The sequence below is a fragment of the Cavia porcellus genome, unplaced genomic scaffold (genome assembly GCF_034190915.1).
Source record: "Cavia porcellus strain 051 isolate PalLab524CR breed Dunkin Hartley unplaced genomic scaffold, mCavPor4.1 scaffold_6, whole genome shotgun sequence".
NCBI lineage: Eukaryota > Metazoa > Chordata > Mammalia > Rodentia > Caviidae > Cavia > Cavia porcellus.
The window spans coordinates 105,342,393-105,359,045 of record NW_026947489.1 but is presented as its reverse complement, the minus strand read 5'-3'; the positions used below and the strand labels follow the sequence as shown (position 1 = coordinate 105,359,045).

At 51.7% G+C, this 16,653-nt stretch overlaps 1 protein-coding gene across 3 annotated transcripts; it reads right to left on the bottom strand.

Moving 5' to 3' along the window:
• Window positions 1–254: 254 nt before the first annotated feature.
• Window positions 255–11,814, bottom strand: Rnh1 (ribonuclease/angiogenin inhibitor 1). 3 transcript variants are annotated; one of them, XM_003461289.5, is made up of 10 exons: window positions 11,664–11,813; window positions 6,146–6,250; window positions 3,855–4,025; window positions 3,374–3,544; window positions 2,759–2,929; window positions 2,512–2,682; window positions 2,255–2,425; window positions 1,879–2,049; window positions 559–729; window positions 255–475 (listed from the first exon to the last, which is right to left on the bottom strand). In XM_003461289.5, the coding sequence occupies exons 2-10, from the start codon at window positions 6,229–6,231 to the stop codon at window positions 388–390; spliced, it is 1,371 nt and encodes a 456-aa protein (XP_003461337.2). In that variant the 5' UTR covers window positions 6,232–6,250; window positions 11,664–11,813; the 3' UTR covers window positions 255–387. The 3 variants fall into 3 exon arrangements, with proteins under 3 accessions (XP_003461337.2, XP_004999592.1, XP_063108077.1); XM_004999535.4 differs by lacking the exon at window positions 11,664–11,813 and adding an exon at window positions 11,297–11,433; XM_063252007.1 differs by lacking the exon at window positions 2,255–2,425 and having other exon boundaries at window positions 11,664–11,814.
• Window positions 11,815–16,653: the final 4,839 nt, after the last annotated feature.

Here is a 16,653-nt window from a genome sequence, read left to right as displayed (position 1 = left end):
GTTACACTGGGCATTGCCAGAGTGGGCAGAACACAGACTTCCTGTCTATGGGCAGAAGCAGCCAAGACGACAGGTCACCTGGAGGCTTGTCTCACCATCAGAGGAGGAGGGCTCACTCCAGGACTCCACAGGCGGCCTGGGCACCACAGCTGGTCCCAGGCAGAGGACGCAGTGCTGAGCTGCTACACTGCTGATTGGTTACAGGAGAAGGTATACACTTAGCTGCACAGGGAACACAGGAAAGGACAGGATCCTGCCTACCAATAGAGCCCTTTAATAACTATACAAAGAAGCAGGTTGCACAGCATCTCTATTCAGTCACAGCCAGGACACCCGCAGAGGGAGCCGCAGAGAGCAGATTCTGTGAGCCTGCAGGAGGAGGGGGCCTCAGGAGATGATCCTCAGGGGTGGCTTCTCCTTCTCCAGAGCCTCCAGCTGGTCTCTCACCTCATCACTCACGTAGATATCGAATAGGCTGTGGGCAGAAGGGAGTGCCTGATTTCACACCTACCACTCCTCGGGTCCCCCCATCAAGCCCCAGGAGCTCACATCACTCACAGCAGGCACTCTAGGGTACAGGATGGCTGCCGGAGGCTCTCCACCAGCTGTAGGACACCAGGGTCCCCCAGGCCATTGTTGCTGAGGTCTAGCTCCCGTAGGCTGTGGCAGGCCAGCAGGACCAAGGCCAGGTTGCTGCAGCTGCTATTGGTCAAGTTACAGTCCACCAACCTGTGCAGGGTCAGGACAAGACCAGCTGATGGACTGGCCTGTGCTCCCACCACACCATGGGCTGGTGAAAGCCCATAGTCTAGATGCCACAAATCCTGAAATAAGCCTGCCTATGGCAAGTCAGGGCCACAGGGGGCCAACTCTTCAGTCCATTCCATCTCTTTGGTCCCCTCACAGTCCCTTCAAAGCCCCAGGCAACATCCCTGCAAAGACAGGGAAGGAGTGGAGACACCACACCTTGCTTCCCCCATAACCAGAGCCTGTCTGGGCTCACACAAAGGCACAGTACAGGGGGAGATGTGAGGGGCAGGCAGGCTCCAGAGAAGCATGGTGGTCAGGCCCAGCACCCACTCCCACAAGGACAGGCCCAAGGCAGCCCTGGTACCACACAGTGGTGCAGAGCCACACCTGCTCTGTCTCCAAGATGGGGGTGAGAGCTAGCACAACCCCTTTTGAGAGCAGTGGCGACCCACCCTTCTGTTCCTCTCCCACCCGGCTGTGAGGGTACCACAGCCTTGGCAGCTAGGACTGTGACCCCTGAAAAGGAGACTGCAGGGCTGTGCTGCAGGCTGCCAGTCCAGCTCTTCAGATGCCCAGGATGCCAGCACCAAGCAGAGCTACCTGCAGAAGCTACAGACTGACAATAACAAAGAACAAACATCCAAGAGCAGAAAGGAAAACTTTGGGAGACTGGTCAGAAAATGAGAAGCTCCAAAACTATAACAAGGAAAAAGGAAGAGCACACTGCAGGACCAGCCTCTGAGACCCAAGCACAGAGTCCTGGGCCCTCCAGGAAGAAGAGATACAGGACAAAAAGCGCATTTGCTCAAGACCAAGGCCTGCACCGAGGAGAAGCACACCCAGCCCAGGATACAAGGCCAGACCTGTAAAAGCTGCTGGGGGAAGAGCACAAATCAAGGACAACAGAGCACCCCTTGTCCAGAGAGCAACAGCAAAGAGGAGGCCCAGACCTCCACCCCTGCTAAGTGACTGCAGCATGGGCCACAGTGCTGCAGAAACTTCCTCTAGGGAAGCTGCTAGAACATGCTCAGCAAAATAGGTGGATCAGGAGCCTCCCTCCCTCCCAGCTGCCAGCCTATGAAGACCTCAGGAATTGTGATCTGTGAGCTGGGACTTGCATGTACATACTCGAGCACCTGCAGCACGGAGCCCGGCTGGCACAGGGCCTGGCACAGCTCCTGCACACCAGTGTTACCCAGGTTGTTCTCACTCAGCAGCAGCTCCGTAAGAAACTTGTTCTGGGCCAGCACCTCCCGGAAGTAGGGACAGCAGGCAGCTGTGAAGCCACATTCCTTAACCCTGCAGGACAGTCAGCAAGGCATGAGCTGGACCAGAACTCCCTCCAGCACCCTGTCTTCAGGGCTCACCAGACCCAACCCTATGGGCCCCCAGCTCCTCTCCACGCCACACTGCATGATGCAGTGCTCCTGTGCCCAGTAATCTGTGTGTAGATCCCGCTGTCCTGACAAGGGGCCTGCCTCCCAGCCCAGACCCTCGCCCTCACCACAGACACTCCAGCTGGCAGGTGGGCTCCCGCAGGGCCTCACACAGCAGCCGGGCGCCCTCATCACCCAGCCTGTTGAGCATCAAGCTGAGTGCCTTCAGGCTCTGCTTGGCCATGAGGACCTGGCAAAGGTTCTTGCAGCCCTCGGTGGTGATGTCGCACTCCCAGAGCCTGCAGGACATCCACATTCTCTGAGAAGGCCCAAGACAAGACAAGGCACACTGCTGCTACCACTTGGTCTGGGTACTGAGACTCACCACAGCTTCCTGAGCCTGCAGCTGGGGTGCAGCAATTGTGAGCACAGCACCGCAAGGCCCGCATCACCCAACCTGTTGTTGCCCAGGTCCAGATCCTGCAGGGAGGGCTTGGCAGCCACAACATCACACAGATCCTTGCAGGTGGCTGCCGTGACACCGCAGTTCTCTAGCCTGGAGACAGTGCCATGTCTGAGGGGGGACCCTGAACCCCAGCCCCACCCCTCTGTCCCTGAGGCCCAGTGTATACCAGAGTGTCTCCAATGGACAGGCAGAGTCCTTCAGGCCACTGAGGAGCATGCGGATGCCAGCCTCATGGATGTCATTGTTGCTCATGACCAGCTTCTTGATGTTGGTCTTAGCCCTCAGCATAGAGGCTAGAGGCTCGCAGCTGGCATCCGAGAGGCTACAGTAGTCCAGGCTGTGGGCAGGCAGGGTCTCAGCCTACCCCATGTCCCCGGGGAATCAAGGAGGGGCAAGATCTGCGGCTGTGTCCTCTCCCATCCCTCCTGGACTTCCACCCTCTCCTGCCTCAAGCCAGGGCTGAAGGTCAGAAAACCACGAGCACCCAGAGCCTCCAGACACACTGGATAGCCGTTCAGGAAATGCTCTGAAAGCACAGCTCAGTCTGGGATTCTCCCAGACCCAGTGAGGCACCATGCTGGGCTGTGTCACCTTGGTGTCCCAAGTCATACCAGGCTCAGCTGGCAGTCCCTTGGCAAAGGGAAGGGACACCACAAGGGCTCTAGGATCCTACATGGTCCTCAGAGCTCTGGTGGCCATGGTGCCAAGGCTGTGTATGTGCCCAGCTGGTGGCCATGTTGGGCAGTAGGGAGCCCAGAAGTCCCTCAGGACATAGACTCACTGCAGCTTCTCCAGGTGGCACTGGGCATCCAGGAGGCCCCTGGACAGCAGCCGTAGGCCCCCGTCCCCCAGTGAGTTTCCACTGAGGCGCAGCTCCCGCAGAGTGGGCATAGAGGGCAGCACACTGGGCAGGATCCCACAGCCAGTCTCCGTCAGGCCACAGTACGGCAGGCTAGAGCACAAGACCCACAGTGGCCCTCACATCCATTAGACCCCAAGAAGTCCCTCATGGAACATGGTGCCACCTCTTCTGAGCAGCACTCTGATTTTCCAGGCTGAGGCAGAGGTGGGGGCGTGTGGGGCCACAGTGGGACAAAGGCCTGGGACAAGACCAGAGGGTACCTTGTCCCCACATGGCAGTTACCTCCCCTGTGTGCCTCTGGTTGGAGAAAAGGGTACCTGAGGATGCCACCCATGCCCTGCAGCCCCTGGCAGCTCCCCTCACCCCACCTGGCTGCCCAGCAGGCTGTACCAGATCTTACCTGAGACTCTGGATCTTGCATGTGGGGCTCTGCAGGCCCTGCAGCACCAGGTGCACACCAGCGTCCCCCAACTCATTGGTGCTCAGACAGAGCTCTATCAGGGTGGGATTGGCTTGCAGCGCAGAGCTGATGTCTCTGCACCGTTCTTCTGTGAGACCACAGTCCTGCAGCCTGGGGACAGACCATCAGAGTCAGTGGTCAATGCCAATCTGAGGCCCCGTGACCCCTCACACACAGGCCGAGACCCACCAGCAGCCCAGTAGATCTAAGGGTGACCTCTAACAATGACACTTAAAATGCAACAGAGAAGAGAGCAGCAATACATGAATGTGGCGCTGTCATATTCTTTGTGTCTTTCCTAGTACACGGGCTGTAACAAGCCCTGTGTGTCTGCAGGGAGGGACTGACTTATGCCAGGAGATGGCTATGAGGCTTGTCAGAGTGACAGCAGGTCTGGGGCTTCGTAAGAGTTCCAGGCAGGCACCAGGCTGTATGTCCAGTCCACTCTGATTCATATGAGTATGTGAACTGATGGAGGTGGGAGGAAAGCCAGCTCTAATCAAAGAAGAGTGATGGTTGAGAAAGTGGGAAGAATGAAGAAATGACAAGATGCGCTGCCATGATGATTTCAGATGGAGCCACCAATGAGGCTGAAGCCAGCACCAAAACTGAGCAGAAACAGGACTGAGCCAAGTCTCAGCACATCATCCTGGATGTTGGTCACTTGTGAGAAAAAAATCACAACCCAAGGAGAAGTCAGCAGCTGTCACCACACATCACCACCCCACTCCCAGGACACAGTGTGCCAGATGGAACCACAGCAGCTCCATGTTCCTCCCAGAAATGGGCACCTATCATGAGAAGACCCCAGACAAGCCCAGAGGGACAGAGCAGGACATCCAGACTCAGAGTCAGGGCACAGGGACCCTCACAAGGCAGGGAAAGGACATGGAGCAGAGCTGCTGACTGTGATCAGCCGGGCTGTGTGTCTTCATGAGACTGTCATCAGGAGAGGCTGGTGGAGGCCGAGGGGATGCCACCCAGCCTTCCTGACTACTGCAAAATTATAAATAACAGCAGAAGGGAAAAGACAGCTGAATGGCACTGTTTCTTGCCCAAGGCCTAAGATACCCTGGGCTGGTGAGTACCTGAGGCCAGAATAGGTCCTAACTCCAACCCCGACCGGAGTTGGGTCTGAACAGGCACAGTGTCCACATCACCCAACCAGGAACCTTGAGCCCCATTCTGCCACTGTCCCCAGAGGAAGACAGGGACCAAGGAACAGATTCCAGGCTGCCTATTACCAGCACAAGCTGCACAACTGACCCTGACACTGCCTTCTGCCTCCAGGCCACTCTACAGAACTGGTAGTGGTTTTTAGACAGGTGTATATATGTGCATGTATACAAACATACATGCCTGTATACACACAGGTACCTATATATGTATATACACATGCACATATAAATATGCATGCACAGGCATATACCATGCAATTTACAAATACATGCATACAAATAAACATGTATGTGTGTATATGTGTATATACATACACCCATAAGCAAGCATGCATCCACATGTGCACACACTGAACAGCATATACAAATACACACATGTAAACCCAGATGCACATATACATGCAGGTACATATAAATACATGCATGTGTGCCCATATAAACATACATGTGTATATATGCATGTAAATGTGCATTCACACACACCGCACATAAACACACATACACATAAACATGCACATGCACACAAGTACATGAGCACGAGTGCACAGACATGTCCTAACATATATGTGCAGACACAGATGCATATGCACACACATAACACACATGCATCTACAGATACACTCACATAAGCACATGCACATATGCAGACACACATGCATCATGCAAATATACACATAAATTTGTAATTTTGCAGTGTCAGGGATGGAACCCAAGGCCTTATACATGCCAGGCAAGTGCTCTGCAGCTAAACTACATCCCCAGTAGTTTTTAATGTGTTTTTTTGAGATGGTCTCACTGTGCAGTTCAGGCTGGCCTTAAATTCACTATGGAGTCTAGGCTGGCCTCAAAATCACAGTGATCCCTGCCTCAGCCTCCCAAGTGCTGGGATTACAAATATGCACCACCATTCCTTGCTCCAGTGGTTTTTATATTTTTTAAGGGTTGAAAACCAACCAAACAATAACATGTTGTGCCATGTATACTGAGATTCTGCACCACGATGAGCCCCTCCAACCTGCCCCCCTTACCTCATGCTGACCCAGCTGCCCGTACCTGACCACTTGGTGCTGCTGGATCAGTGGCAGGAGCTCAGTCCACCTGGTGTCACTCAGCTGCTCACAGCGGATCTCAAGACTCATGGCAGGTACACAATGTTGTCTGGAAAGTAGAGGAAACAAAGCTCTTAAGAAACTCTCACAGCTCTGCAGGCCACATGTTCTCATCACATGGGACATGGGGCTCAGTCTGGGAAGAGTATATTCTGCCACCATCCTTGACCCTGGTCACGTTGGCTTCAGGAGCAGATAGGGGTTGCTGGACCCTGGCTCCATCACAGGCAGCAAAGTTTGGGGAATACAGCTGTAGGGTACAGAGGCCCCACAGTGATGCCTCCTGTCTGAGAGAGGGTGGGACAGTAAGTCTGGCCTGGGGAGTCCCTACCTCTTGTCTGCTTGAGCAAGGATGGAGTGTAGGTAGTCTGGGCACCCAAACAGAAAGTCCAGGCTAGAGGGCCAGGGATTTAGTTCAGTTGCATAAGCATGAGCCTGGCAGGCACTGGGTCATGAGTTCAAACTCCGGTATAAAGAAAGAGGAAAGAACGAAAGAAAGAACGAAAGAAAGAAGGAAAGAAAAAGAAAGAAAGAAAGAAAGCTAGCCAGTCAACCCAGGCTGTCTGTGAAAGCCCTTGATGTCACCCAGCTCATCCTGCACCAAGTACAGACCAGGCTGGCAGATGGTATCACATCCCACACTGCGGCACCCTGATTCACCTCCTTGCACAGCCCCAGCGTCGTGGTCCAGAAGCAGCGCAAGGTAAGGTGCCAGGCAGTATGGGGCACTTGGGCTGATTGGTGCGCAGTCATTCACCTTCCATAACCATCCTGGACCTGGCACTCCCTGTCCTCCCCATGTGGGGCGCTCCAGGGCCAGACCAAGGACAGGGCAGCCTGTTAGCCAAGCTGGGAAGCACAAGACCTGTGCTGGCTAGGCTGGGACAGGCCCAGGTCCCAGGCCCTGAAACCTAATAGGGACAGGCACAGAATGTGAACACACAAGACAGTCACTACCTTGGATAATGGCTACTGAGCCCCTGAGATTGTAGCACAGTACGCACTTGTCCTGAGGAAAAACAGAAGTCACATCTGAGGAACAGCCACCCACATATGACCCCACAGGTTTCCTGAGTGTCTGCTAAGCAGACCAGCGGGAGCAGCATGTGGCCACCCAGAGTGCACCCTGGAAGAAGTGTCGAGGCCATTAGCTCCGTGTGGGAGGAAGCCCAGTGCATTTCTCTCCTGGAAGTGATAGGCTGGCTGAGCTCTCCAAAGGTTGGGATGACAAGTCAACACAGCCCTGAGAGTCTCCTGAGACCATCCCAATCCTGGTACAGCCCTGCTGAGGGAGCTGTTTCCCAGTTCTAGTTCAGGGACCACAGCAGGGAAGAGGTCCCTTTGTGCCAACCAGGAGGACAGAGCAGCTACATGTTCAGGGGAAACTGAGGCAAGGGCAAGGTTAACCCATGGTAGTCACAATGCCAACCCATGCAAGAAGGTATCTAGAATCATGCCTGCCCCTGTGCATAAGGAGTGAGCAAAACCAGGTGGGGCTGGGAGCCAGGTGTGTCACTCAGACCTGCAGGGCATCTCCAGAGGCACTGAAAGAGGGCAAGGAGGGCCACCTGAGGGCCTCCAGCTGCCCCAGATCTAGCATATGCTGCACCCAAAGGGGTACCTGCTGTCTTTCCCCTGGGGCACAGGGCAGTGGGCTTGGGTTGGCCAGCTAGTCCTAGTATGATGGCAGGGTAGGGATAAGGGTGGGGAATGGACATGACAGCTGAATCCCACCTTTAGCCTTGGTCAGGCCCCACTGTATCCTCTGGGAATATCAGGATGCTCCTCCATCTCTGTAGCCCACTGACATTTTGAAACTTTCACAAAAACCTGTAATGGCCCCAAAACACACAGAACGAACTACCTGTATACTCTGGAGAACCCACAAGCCTGGCCATCTAGGGGTCAGAAGGAGCCTTCCTAGGTGAGGACAGGCTGCTGGTGACTGGGTGGGGAGGGGCACACCCACCAGCCCACAACCACATGGCCCACTGAAGGGGTAGATGGCAGCAGCCAGGCCAGCCTCAGATCCAAGGTGGGCAAAGAGTGCCACTAGGTCACCTCGAGGAGATACAGGCCATAGGCTGGAGGCATCCGGGAACCCTACCCATGCTCTTTTCCAGGTCTCTCACACCTGCCAGACTGGATGCTCCACCATATATTAAGAGCCAGAAAAGGAGCTGAGACAAGCACACTGGGTCAGCCTGGTGCCCCTGATCATTACTGGCTGCTCACCTGGCACCTACCAACCAAGGACCAAGCCACTACTGCCCTTTCTGCTCATTGTGAGGCCTCAAGCACAGGGAGGGCCCAGCTGTAACCTGCCAGTCTCACTTCACACTTCTCACTTTCACTTCGCCTGCTAGAGGTCCTGCCGTCTCTGCCGCTTACAGCTGCGGCCAGGGTCAAGGAGTTCCCCAGAACACAAGTAACAAGACCAACCCCAGAAAACCAAAGCTATGGAAATGGATGGGACGTATTTGCTGACCATTTCAGAATGGGTGCAGCCCATGAGGTTCTTGGGAGGGCAATCTGGCCAGTGTGAAACAGTACATTCTTACCTGCCATCAAGAGAAACATTCACAAGTGGGCTCAGGACAAGGCTCACACTGTGTCTGCACAACATTCTGTAAATCCCCATACCCAGACACAGTCTGAATGTCCACCAGCAAGGAAATGGTTAAATAATTTCCAGCACACTGTGACTGGCAAGAGTAGGTCAGCAACAGGATAGTTAGGTTTCATAAACATGCAAAACAAGCTGGCAGGGGCATGGACAGCCAGCAGAGCGAGGGCACCTCGCCCACACCCAGTCCTCCTCTTTCCAGCCACTGAATGAGCACCTCAGTGTGCAGAGCTCCATGGTGGGTCTCGGCCCTAAACAAGCTTAAACAATAAGGGCTGAAGTATCACAGACAGATCACTTAGGTACAAATGAATAGGCAGCCAGGGAGGGATCAGCCCCAAGTGAGTCACTGCCAAAGTCGAGACCAAGATTATAGCTGCAGGTACATCTGAAGGGAGCCAGGCCTCAAGGTGGAGCCTCGTGACCAGACCTGCAGCAGCTAAAGATGCCACTGTGATTAGCACCACCTGGTCCAGTGGGCCCAGATGGCTATGGGACACATTGGACCCATGTTAGAAGTCAGAGATAAACTGTCATTGCTGACACTGGCCGTGCACCTTTGCTGTGTGCCCTGCTTCTCTATTGGTGTGATATTAGCTGACTGGCTATACTTGTAATGCTACAGGCTGATTGTGGTTTGACCCATAGCTACCCATGTTGTGCCCACACTGTGATTTTGAATAAAGAACCTCAGGGGCAATCCACTTTAAGGACCCCTCCTGTCTCTCAGGAACTTTCTCTCAAGTCAACTTTTCCTAGTCTTCAGCTCCTTTGCCCTCAAAATTCCTTCTTCGATATTGGGAAGGCACCAACTGGGCACATCTGACATCTAACACTTTCCCCATCGTAGGAAGACTGCAGCATAGAAAGGAAGAGGATAGAAGGTGAGCACAGGTCTGGATACAATCAGCCCTAAAGAGAGGTAGCTGGCAGGGAGCTGACAGCAAAGAGGTGGGTTCCAGTGGTCCCTGCAGGCCTCACCTAGTTTCATGATCACGGGGACCACACAGTGCAGATGGGGACTCAGGAGCCAGAGGACAGGCCTAGTGGGCCAGTTCCTTTGCATTTCAAGGTGTAAGGTTACTCCACTTAGGGAAAAAATTGGGAGCAAGACCAGCCCTTGCTTATTTCCCTGACTTGCGGGGTGTCTCCAGAGAGGGTGGGGCTACCAGTAGAGGCCCTGGGTTCCTGAGAAGACAGGTGGTTGGATAGAGGTGGGACACACAGGCACAGAGAGTTCCCGGGAGCCTACCCCATCCACCTAGAGGTGCACAGCCAGTGCCCTGCAGCTGCTCCGGACAAACCGTGCAGTAAATGCCTCTTTTCCCCATGATGAGGAAAATGTGCTGCTGGGCTTCTGGCAAAGACTAGGCAGCCTGAAGAATGAGAACTCAGGACACAGGGGTAAACAAGCAGTGAAGCGCAGCCTCTTGAGCTGCAGCCAAGTCAGAGTGGATTCTGAGATGGAGTAATGACCCTTGAGTTTTCTGGGTAGATCCAGGGTCTTTGTAGGAAGCGCCACCAGGCCTAGTGCTGTACACCTAGAATCTCAGCATTCGGAAGGCTGAGACAGGAGGATGGCCATAAGTTTTCAGCCAACATGGGGTACATACAGTGTTAAAGGGAAGCATGAACTGGGACTGGGGATTTAGCTCAGCGGCATAAGCGCCTGCCTTGTAAGCAGGCAGTCGTGAGTTCGATCCCTGGTACCGATAGAAAGGAAAAAGACAAAAAAAAAGAAGAAGAAAAAAGGGTAGCATGAACTACAGAGACCCTGTCTTAAAAACAGTAAGAGGATGACAGCGACAAAGGGCTTTAAAGATGGGGAGGAGGGGACCGGGGGACCTGCCTCTAGACACTACAAAAGGCAGAAGCTGATTCTCCTCTGATGCCTCCAGAAAGAACCAGCCCCATCAACACCTTCATTTTCAACTCAAAACTTAAACAGAATAAGGCAGCAAATCTGTGGTAATTTTGTTATGGTAGCCAGTAAACTAACAAGAAAACTTCTTACAACTGTTCTAACAACCTTTATTTACTAGATCCAGTGTCATTTTCAATGGCTACACTGATTCCACTGACCCAACCAGTCTACAACGGACTTTCAGATTTCCTTTGTGATTTTTCAGGCTTCCAACTACTCTCAAAGGGCGCTTGCAAGTCCCTCCCACACACCATCGAACTGAACTTGAATTGTGGGCATCAGCTATTCCGGCACCCAGGTGGCACTCTGGCTGCTTCCTCATCAACGCCACAAAAAGCCTGGAGCCCTGACGCCACGCCGGCGCCGCAGGCCGGGTGATGCGTCCCTCCTCCCCAGGCCTAGGCCTCCAGGTGTCGAGTCTCCGCGGACAGTGTCACCGCGGAGGGACCGTGCATCCCCGAGGCCTTCCCCTGTCCCCCGACATTCTGGAGGATACTCATCCTGGGGTGTCGGTTGGAGGGGTATAAAGTCAAGGGTTACTTTACCCGTAGGGAAGTTTTGGGGGCCGTCTTGTACTAGGGGGATCGCGCGGAAAAAGGGCGCACGCGCCACGCCGGGCGACGTCGCGCACTTGCAGGAACCCGTCACGCAGGCGTGTCCCCGCCCCGCCACCGAGACTCCCAGCGTGCCCAGCGAGGAGCACCAGGCGATGACGTCCTCGGGACGCGGCCCATTGCGCAGGTGGCGCCGTCGCTTCCGCTACCAGGGGGCCGCGCGTCGAGCACTGCAGCCAAGCCAGCAGAATCTCCCAGGCGCATCTACAGGAAGCCCCCCAAGCAGCAGGCGGTAGGGGCTGCCCAAGCCAAAGGGACGTCTGTCTGGACACGGACCGGTATAGTGCGGGTGACCTACCTCGCAGCGACAGGGCTGTCACGGACTTGGAGACTGGGAGCAAGATGGCCGGCTGCAGAACGAAGAAAGCAGACGGCCGAAAGGGCGATCTCTCAGCGGCCTGTCAGGTTTGGGGCGCGTCCGAGTGGCGGGTGGGGCCTTGGGGGGCGGGGCCTACAGTCGGGCTGGCGCTTGGGCCCCAGCCGGGGGCGGAGAAATGGGCGGGGCCTCCTGGGAGAGGTGGGGCCATCTTAGGAGGGTGAGGGTCGGGAGTGGCCTGGCCGACCCAGCACCCCAGCGCGCAAGGCTAGTCCTCAGCGCTCCTGTTTTGATAGAGTCAGAGCCACGCGGGCAGGAGAGGCCAATCCGGAGCTGCGGAGCCATGCGGACTGCGGTGCTCAGCGGTACCCTTCGCGCTGGACTCGCCGCTGGACACCAGAGGGATGCTCCTCTCTTGCCCTCCACAAAAAATACGTTTTCGGGAAAGCCACTTAGTTTCTGGTCTTTGTTCTATACTACACTTCCTTCTTGGAATTCTCTTAAAGTAAGGGAATTTTCGTATGTGTTTGTGTGTGTGTGCTACAGCACTGAGCCATATCTCCAACCCTCCTTTATTTTCATTTTGAGACAGAGTCTAATTGCTAAGCTATCCAGATTGGGTAAGATCTTGGGATCCCCCTTCCTCGACTTCCCAGGGTGCTGACAGGAGCACCACACTGCCTGGCCAAGGATGGTGTTTGTGTTTTTATTGTTGATACTTCTTCATATTTTACAGGGTTTTCTCCTAGTGTAAGACAAGGATTAGCAGCTGTTTTTCTCATGGAAGATATGCTGTCTTCCTTAACCCCAGTTACTATACCTAGTGAGAAAGAGTAGGAGACAAAAGGAGGCAGCAAGTACACATTCCTTACACTCTTAGCAAAGCAGGACTGGAAAAAGAACTGGTGTGTCCATCCTTAGTGTCTAACAAGAATTGAGGGCTGAAAACAGTGCACACACACACCCCATTTCTTGTCCCCATGAGGTTTTCTGTCCTCTTTTGAGTTCACTGAAGTACCCTCACTTCTCCCTTTTTTGTTTTGTTTGTGGTACGAGGCATGGATCCCAGGATGTCGGGCATACCAGGCAAGCTATGCCCTAGGTCCACTCTCATTTTTATCCATCCCAGAGGTGGCCATTCCTGCCCCATTTTTGTTGATGCAAATGACGCTCTATTTCTTAGTCTTGCTGATCCAGACCCATTTGGAGCTCAAAGATTAAGGCAATTCTCCAGCCTTTCCTCTTCCCAAATGCCCCTCCTGGTGTCTCCAATCTCTTTACATTCCTGCATCCTGAAGGCAACCATTTGGAAACTGTTTTTGTCCTGTCTTCCATTCCTGTTAAAATGTTCTGAGATGGGACCTCTTAGTGACAGGAAATAGACCGAGGGACTAAAGGATTTATTTAGCCATTCAAGGAAAGCAGATGCTGCAGCATGTGGGAAGAACCTTGCCCAAATTGGGCCTTGACACTGAGCTGCCACCCACTCCTTTTTTATTTATTTTGACAGAGGGTCTTCTTAAGTCATTTAAGTTTCCAGGCTGGACTCCCGACTTGTGATTCTTCTACCTCAGCTTCCCATACTGCTGGAATTACAGGTATGTACTACCTTGCCTCTTGTCTACTGCTGTTTTTGGGTTCTTTTTGTTTGTTTTGTTTGGTACTGGGAATTGAACTCACGAGCTTGCACTTGCCAGGCAGGTGTTTATGCCACTGAGCTATATCCACGGTCCCTTTACATATATTTTGTTAGTGCCTATGAATTTTACAAAGTAATAGGTTTCAATGTTGTATCCTTACATGTATATATTTTTATCCATATAACACATTATGTTCATCCCTCCAGTTACCCTCTCTTCACCCTCTCCCCCAACCTTATCACCTCCTGAACTTAGGGTCTTCACACTACATCTTCAGCCCTTTTTTTTTTTTATTGTAAAATAATCTCACCAAGTTGTCCACACTGGGCTGAAACTTGCAGTCTTCCTGCCTCAGCCTCCCAGAATGCTGGGGTTACAGATACAGACATGTGCTCCTTCCCCCGCACACTGGGAATCTTAACTTGGGACCTTGCACTTGCCAGGCAGGCACTGTGCTGCGGAACTATATCCCCCCCTCCCCTTTTCCAATAACAGTCTCCCTTGTATTTTCATGCCATTTGAAAAAAAAAAAAAATTCCACATATTGGGAAAAAGACGTGATACTTGTCTTTCTGAGTCTGATTTATTTTGTTCAACATAATCTCTAGTTCCATCCATTTTCTTGCAAGTGATATAACTTTCTACTTCTTTAAAGCTGAATAATACCACCTTGTGTATATATAGCACACTTTCTGTGGACGGGCACCTAGGCTGGTTCCATATCTTGACTATGGTGAATTTTGCTGCAGTAATCATGGCCATGCAGCATGTCTGCATAGTCTGCAGTATGCTGTCTAATTCCTTCCAATGTATACCAAGAAGTGGTATCACTGGGCCCTATAATAACTCTGTTTTTTGTTTTCTAAGGGACCTCTCTACTGAGTTCCATAGTGGCAGGACAGAACAGATACATCCCTTTTAAAAGCTGCTTCTTCAGATGAAATATAAGGTCCCTATACAAAGTATGTATAGTGTGAGTGCAGGGCTCACAGCAGGATGCAAGAAGAGATAGCAGCTGACAAATGTTCCCAGGTGGGCAGCAACCCTGAAGGTTTGAGAAGCTAGAAGAAATTCAGCTGCATTCTCGATAGCTGCTGCTGCTTTTTTTTTTTTTTTTGGTACTGGGAATCAAACTCATGACCTCACACTTGCCAGGCAGGCACTTATGCTGCTAAGCTAAATCCGCAGCCTCTTGACAGCTTTTGAGAAGCACAGTCCACCATGCTGGAGGAAGGCAAAGAGTGGCCCTGTGCAGGTACTGAATGACCGAGTGGCCTCAAACCAACTGCCCCATCAGGCGGCACAGTGGCTGCAACACAGGCCTCCTGAGGCAGTGCCAAAATAACCTACTTTTGAAAAACAGGAAATGAGTTTCTTCTACACACTCATTGTTGGGTTTTTTTTGTTTGTTTGTTTATTTGTTTTGTCTTACAGATACAGATATAGTACACATTCATTATACAACACTTGAAAATACAGGTAAAATAATAACCTGTGACCCTACAACCCAAAGAGTAACCTTATTAGCATTGTGATTGATATTATTATTTCTAGACCAGGGACATCCAAAATAAGCATAATGTAGGCAACAAGCATCGTGTGTCTAATATTAAAAACTGTTAGGAGAAATGGCTTTGAAAAAGCAAGCAGGGCCAGAGATACAGTTCAGCACACAGGTGCCTACCTGGCAAGTACAAGATCCTGAGTTTGATTTCCCATACAAAAAAGAAAAAAGGAGCTGAGGGCTGGGGCTGTAGCTCAGCATTAGAGTTCTTGTCTAGCATATGCAAGGCCTGGGCTTGACCCCCAGTACTCTTAGAGGGCACAATGAAACATATCTGTAGTCCCAGCTACACAGGAGGCTGAAGAGGGAGGGTTTCCATTTCCAAGCAGCAAGACCTTGTCTCAAAAACAAACAAACAAAAAAAACCCTGAAACTCTTCTTGATATGTATTTACTTAAGCCAGTATGTCCAAATAACATTTTCGCATGAAATCAGTATTTTTAAAGTTTGTAACAAAATGTCATAATATGTTCACGCTGGCTCCTCCAAAACTCCCATGTGTGTTTACCCTTAGCTCAGCATGGCTTGTGGATGCCTTACCTGAATCCACAGTCATCTATGCATGGCAGAAATGCTGGTTTTTACATACAGAGAATTATTAAATTCTCATAATTTGGGGGAAGAGACATGGGTGAGCTAAACTAAATGAATGACAGGAACCAGCATTGAAGTTAAGGGGTTGCTGGTAAATACGCAGACAACTTCTGCTCTTGGGCTGGACACGGCTGGCAGTGCTTCCAGACAACATTGCAGAGAAACGGCACAGTCCCAGCCTGGCCTCATAGGGACCAGAAAGGCCAGAAAGACCACCTGGGAAAATCCTCCCAGGCTCTCAGATGCCACAGTAGGCACATGGGGCCACATTCAGGAATCAACCTTGGCCCTGAGTCCTATGGGTATGCGTGATGTGGAGGAATGCAGAGAACTGCAGAAAATCAGACCTGACCTGCCCACAGTCCCAGGCTGTTTATAATAAAACATCAATTTCATCAAGAACTTTTTCACATCTCTTCAAATAAGAATGATATGCATTCTGGCTGGGCATGGTGGCCCACCCCTGTCATCTGGGCACTCAGTATGCTGAGGCAGGAAAATCATCCCGAGTGTAAGGCCAGCCCAGACTCTCTAGGGAGACCCTGTCTCAACCAGAAATAAGAATGATATACATTCCAGGGGCTGGGGATTTAGCTCAGCAGCATAAGCACCTGCCTTGTAAGCAGGCAGTCGTGAGTTCGATCCCTGGTACCGATAAAAAGGAAAAAGATTTAAAAAAAAAAAAAAAGAATGATATACATTCCCAGAAGGAATTTTTAGAAAATGCATAAAAGTACCAATAAAAAGGGGCTGGGGATTTAGCTCAGCGGCATAAGCACCTGCCTTGCAAACAAGCGGTCTTGAGTTCGATCCCTGGTACCGATAAAAATGAAAAAGACAAAAAAAAAAAAAAAAAAAGAAAGAAAAGTAAAAACAATAATCCTGCTCATCACAGGATATGCCACACAATGTGTGTGGACAGATTACAACTGAACTTTATTCAGTTTTCAAACATACAAAAAGTGTTTTTAAAAATAAAGAACTCCATGACTTACCTCAGACCTAAAAAACATGAGCAGAACCCCTGAGGAGCCCTGGAGTCCACCCTGTCCTCACCCAGAGCCAGCAAGGACCTGCATTTAGTCTCCATCACTCCTATATTTTCCTTCCTGTGTTATGATGTGCGTATTGATTTCAGAAGAATACAGACTTGGGTTCTATGCTTCGCACAATG

Coding starts and splice junctions, on each gene's coding strand:
- Rnh1 (XM_003461289.5), bottom strand. CDS start 6,231: ATGAGTCTTGAGATCCGCTGTGAGCAGCTGAGTGACACCAGGTGGACT. Junction 2,426..2,511: donor TGCAGGCTCAGGAAGCTGTG/GTGAGTCTCAGT, acceptor GATGTCCTGCAG/GCTCTGGGAGTGCGACATCA. Junction 730..1,878: donor TCCGTGCTGCAGGTGCTCGA/GTATGTACATGC, acceptor GACCCTGCACAG/GTTGGTGGACTGTAACTTGA.